Raw genomic sequence first — 5,000 nt, forward strand, 5'->3', positions numbered from 1 at the left:
TGTCAAGACGACTATAATGAGCATGCGCAACACTTTACGCTTTGACGTCTGGTTTTGACGTTCCTGATGCGCCGTAGTCTCACCGGGAGTCTTGCGTGACCACAAGTGGCGCCCAATGCGAATATAAAGCGCCGCTATAACAGCCAGTGGGATTAAATAAAGCACCACAAACGTGATCATGAAAAAGACCCTCCCAATCTTGGACCGCGTTTCGTGGTTGTTGGACAAGTAAGTCCAAACCATTTTGCAAACCCACTTGTCACCTTTATCAGCAGGGACGCTGTCATATAACACCAGATACAACGAGAAGTACAGCGAGGAAAAGATCCAAATGACAGAGGTGATCAGTTTGGTGTTGCGAATAACAGGAACGTGAGCAAAAGGATGAAGGATGGCGAAATACCGATCCAACGAGATAAATACGAGCGTGATTATGGAGGCAGCTATTGATAGGGCTCCGGCGAAATGGACAAACTTGCAAGTGACTGCACCAAAACTTCCCGAGAGCCAGGTCTGTCCAAGGTAGAGGAATTTTACCTACAAAGAGGATCACGTATCGCTATAAATATAAGAGTAAGGATTGCACGGTTGGTTAGCTCGCGGCCTTAATTCTTTGCGAGAGATCCCGAGTTGAATTCTTAGTGACCTCACATCCTTGCTTCGACTTCTTACATTCTGCGTAGCTTCAGATAGCATTAAATACCCTTAAAACGGAGTACTGATGGAAAGAGGGAGGTAAAATGAACGCACTATCGGCTTCCTGGCAGAATACCCTCGCTCTAGAGGGTAAAGGAACTTCCGACGTTAAATAAGGTGTACATTTACCTTTACCTAAATGCAGAGGCATTTTGTGCATCTGACTTACTTAAACAAAGAGCTTTAAGAGGAAAAAAAGTCTCATAACTTCTCATATAACAATTGGAAAAAATTCTTATAACTTTTCATATGAAAATTCATTCTCGTCACCAGAGCCTCGGATCGACCCAAGGCTCTTGGAAACTCTGTGTAGGAGAACATGCGCCGTAGGGTTCTCACAGCCAAAAACTTACGGCGCCTGCTCACTCCTCGTGCTAACATGAATGCACCAATTACAGACGATTTTGATTGTTGTTCACGAAAACCAATGAGAAGACACTTTGGTTCAGGGTTCCCCAGAGCTCTTCTCTCGCTCTGTCAAGAGAAGAGCTCTGGGGTCGAGATTGATGAAAATTGAAAAATTAAGCTGTAACGGACAAGTATACAAAAAGGAGGTTTTAGGGCCGGTTTACATGATACGATTTTTGTCGCATGCGAGAAGCTTACGACAGGCCTACGACACGACTTACGATTGTCGCAGCGTTTTAAACCCATTTTAAAATGCTACTACATTTTTTCTGACGTCCACAACAATCGTAGTGGCCCTGTCGTGAGCCGTTGTCGCATGCGACAAAAATCGTACCGTGTAATTATAAATCGGCCTTAAATCGGACCTTAGGAAGTCTCGCATTGTTTTACCTTTTGAAGCCTGCACAGGCTTAGCCCACAATCTCCCGTTGAGTGAGTGTGTAATAGCTTGTATGTTAGTAAAGATTGTTGGATAGGCCGAAAAAATACGAGAACCAAAAAATTTCAGTTTTCACGCACATGATAATCGATAGTGATTTTAACCGAGACAACATGTTTGCATTAGAATGTAGTCACAATATAATGATGCAAGACTGGCTGTACTGCTGTGAGGATAAATTTACATTTTTTGTTTTATTAATGTGTTTGTCAGGTACAGCCTAACTTTATCAGAGAGTTAAATGATTTTCACAGTATAAATTGAGATCTTTAGCAACGACGACAGCGACATCAACAGCAACGAGAACGTCAGCAATTTGCATATTTGGTGGTCAAAAACAATTCGCAAAAACAATAGCTTTGCACGCTCTGCACGTGCGCTTTTAATTTTTTGTTCATTTGTTTGCCATCGTTGACAAGACCGCGAAATGACCAAATTTGTGCTTTTATGGCTTGAAAATATATTTTGAGATGACGTTGTCGTTACCGTTAAATGTTCGCCGTTAAACGTGAATTCGCGTCATTGTAATCACTTCGCGACTATTCCAAGGATTTTAAGGTGAAAAAGGGGTGGCAAACCTACAATCGTGGACAAAACTCTAAAGAAAATTACCCTTTCAAGCGCTTTTAGTTGTAAGCAAACAATTCCACCCCCCTCCCCCGTCTCAATGTTGCTTTCTGGGGGTCGGTCACGAACAGTTTCCTGGCAATCAACATTTTCCAAATCAATATTGGATAGGGGGAGGGGGGAGGGGGGAGGGAGAAGAGGTAACTGCTGTGAAATTCACAAGGGAGAAGTAGTGAAAAAGTGCTTTTTGTCAGTTTTTGTACGGTTTCTCAACGAATTTCACGATTGTACTATGAAGGGCGCTCAGTTTAGGAGAGAAAATGAAAATTAATCCTCAAGCGCTGACGTTCTCCCAAAACCCTCAAGTCTGGTCATTTCACGTTGTTGTTTTGCTGACGACGGCAAAGAAATTGACAAATATGCAATATACGTTGCCGTCGCCATTGTCGTTGCTAAAACTTCCTAATATGGCTGCCGTGACATCACGTGACTGTGATCGGGTCTCACGACCTGACCCTTGACCTTATAACTAAAACAACTTACCCCAGACGGCATAAGGAATAACGAAACGAGCAAATCCCCAATGGCCATGTTAACTATGAGAAAGTTGAATGTGCTCTTCATCCTTTCGCGTGTAGCCACAATATAGATAATGCTTATGTTACCGAAGAAGCCGAAGATAAAGATCACCACATAAGCTAGTGTCATCCACACCGCGGTCTCGCTCCGCTGGGAAGTCAAAATGGGGACGATTGCGAGTGTGGCGTTGTCACCTCCTGTTTGAAGAAATTATTTAGGTTACATTAGCCACAGAGAAAAGAGTTTTACCCTACAGGCGGGGAATGACCTTTATAAGGGACATTTTAAAGCAACTAACGCGGTTATGGCGCCGGCAAAGCCACGGAACGAACGGTTTTGACGGCAAAAACTGGCAAATGTTCTGTACAGGCGGTACTCAGTTTAAAAATATACTCTTGGCCATCTTCCCGAACACAAACGAGAAATGACTAAATTTAAGGGTTTGGCAACACCGTAAGAATACAGTGGTAAATCTTTTTTTCTGATTTCTAATCCTCATTCAAGGCCCCTTCAAAGAGTATTGTCCTTGGATATTTCTCACACCGTATACAGCGGTAATATCCAGTCATGGGCTCCTGTCTGAACAACATGCAACAAACAGAAATAAGGTGAGTTTGAAGTCGTTTACCATTTAAAAATGGTGAACGACTTCAAACTCACCGTCGTCCATTTTGCACGCCCAAACCTGATGCAGGTCTGTGCATGCGCGTGGATTTACCGCTGGACAAAAAGACTGTGGAAAATCAGGACTGGGCCACCGGGCCTCCGGGCCGCCGGACCGTCGCGGGCCACGGGCCGCCGGGCCGTAGCGGGCCGTGGGCCGCGGACCTGTTTTTAGCAAAACCCTTACGATAGTACTTAATATTCGAAACAATAAAGCATATCAAAAATAAGACACAAACAGCAGTGATAAACATATTGATCTTGTTCATTTTGATTATGACTTGACGTTTCGTATGTGCTCTACATACATTTTCAAAAGTAACCGTTGAAATTTAAAACAGCTATTTATATATAACAAAGCGGATGAGGGGACACTGGAACCTAGATTAAGCAAATACTTAACAGTAAAATATATAGTTATAATAAAAACAGAAAAGATTAATAAAGCATCAGCTTTTCGATTCACTTCCGACGTTGACGTTGCTGACCACGTCAAGGCCACTGGACATAACATCACGTGGGATCATTTTCAATCAATTTCGTTAGTTCCCAGTCCGTACAGTTGTGATTATGTTGCAATCAAAAAAGTAACTTACCTTCGATAGATGCATTATTTATCGCCATATTCTGAGCAATGTTGACCTCCTAATAGTACTCAACTTGGTCGCAAAGCGTTTATATCTTTAGCCTCTGGCAATTTTTAGTCTGAGAGATGGAAAGAAAAGATGTGATATGAACAGGGTTTGTTATACCTCCCAACTCAAATATGTTTTCCGATTGGAGGAGAACGTGTCACTTGTCATGGGTCAAAACTTACTAATTCCCTTGGGCGAACAAAACTCAATAACTTTCGACTCGCACGTGAGGACACCGCGGCAAAATGAGTGCGCATGCTCTGCTTCGAACACATTTGATTCATTTGATTCGAGCTTTTGAGCTCTTTGTTTTTGAGTTTATTCGGCGGTGAAGGAAAAGTTCTTTTGGACCTTTTGATGATCAAGATCTCACGCTCAACATGGACGCGACAGAAAAACTAAACAGTAGTTCCGAGTTGTTTCCAACGAGAAAGTCAAAAGAGGTAAGCTTAGTTTAGGCATGAAATATTTATTTGTTTATGTCGTTTCCATGGAAGTTATCTTTGCCAAACCATATTTGCTCGTGTTTCGGTCATCGTTGAAGACCTAAAAGTTGTAAATTTTAAACTGATAACATTTTTCGTTTACTGTTTTTCGCCGAAGGGCAATTCCTCTAAAAACGCGGAGGGTTTTGACAAAACAGAAGTTTTAACCTCTGACATGTGATACGAGAGCCATGGATTTTTCTGTGACCTGGTTCTCCACAGTAACAGCAATGATTGTATGGTAGATGGTGATGCTCTTTCTTTTCCAGCTCTGTGTTGCTTTGCAGGACACACCAGGTTGTGGTATGATTAAATTTAATTGATCTCTAGATTTCTGTTGATTTCATTGTCCCAGTCATCTGACCTGAAGAAATCTTGTGGAAAGTGTTGATAGATATCTGGCTGGCTGTCATTTTGACTGTCATTACTTTCAAGATGTGAGAAACTGTTTTTATCTGCATTGTTAGACAAAACCTCTTATTAAGGGAGTCAGTTAAGTTGTTTAGTTTTCTTATAAAGGGATCTTAA

General features: G+C 42.0%; 1 protein-coding gene and 1 long non-coding RNA gene across 6 annotated transcripts in view; one reads left to right on the forward strand and one right to left on the reverse strand.

Annotated features, from left to right (window-relative positions):
- LOC138034823 (tachykinin-like peptides receptor 99D) overlaps positions 1–5,000 on the reverse strand; it is a 29,756-nt gene that overhangs the window by 2,307 nt on the left and 22,449 nt on the right. For all 5 annotated transcript variants that reach the window (XM_068881925.1, XM_068881922.1, XM_068881926.1 and 2 more), the window contains 3 exons: positions 3,949–4,057; positions 2,654–2,886; positions 1–537 (listed from right to left, as the gene is read on the reverse strand). The exon at positions 1–537 is cut by the window's left edge and continues 2,307 nt beyond it. In XM_068881925.1, coding sequence (XP_068738026.1) covers positions 1–537; positions 2,654–2,886; positions 3,949–3,976 — 798 coding nt within the window. In that variant the 5' untranslated portion in view covers positions 3,977–4,057. The remainder of the gene's footprint in view (positions 538–2,653; positions 2,887–3,948; positions 4,058–5,000) is intronic.
- Positions 4,242–5,000, forward strand: part of LOC138034824 (uncharacterized) — a 1,434-nt gene continuing 675 nt past the window's right edge. The window contains exons 1-2 of the long non-coding RNA XR_011129208.1: positions 4,242–4,430; positions 4,591–5,000. The exon at positions 4,591–5,000 is cut by the window's right edge and continues 675 nt beyond it. This is a non-coding gene — a long non-coding RNA (uncharacterized lncRNA). The remainder of the gene's footprint in view (positions 4,431–4,590) is intronic.

Source organism: Montipora capricornis, unplaced genomic scaffold (assembly GCF_036669925.1).
Source record: "Montipora capricornis isolate CH-2021 unplaced genomic scaffold, ASM3666992v2 scaffold_216, whole genome shotgun sequence".
NCBI classification, from domain to species: Eukaryota; Metazoa; Cnidaria; class Anthozoa; order Scleractinia; family Acroporidae; genus Montipora; species Montipora capricornis.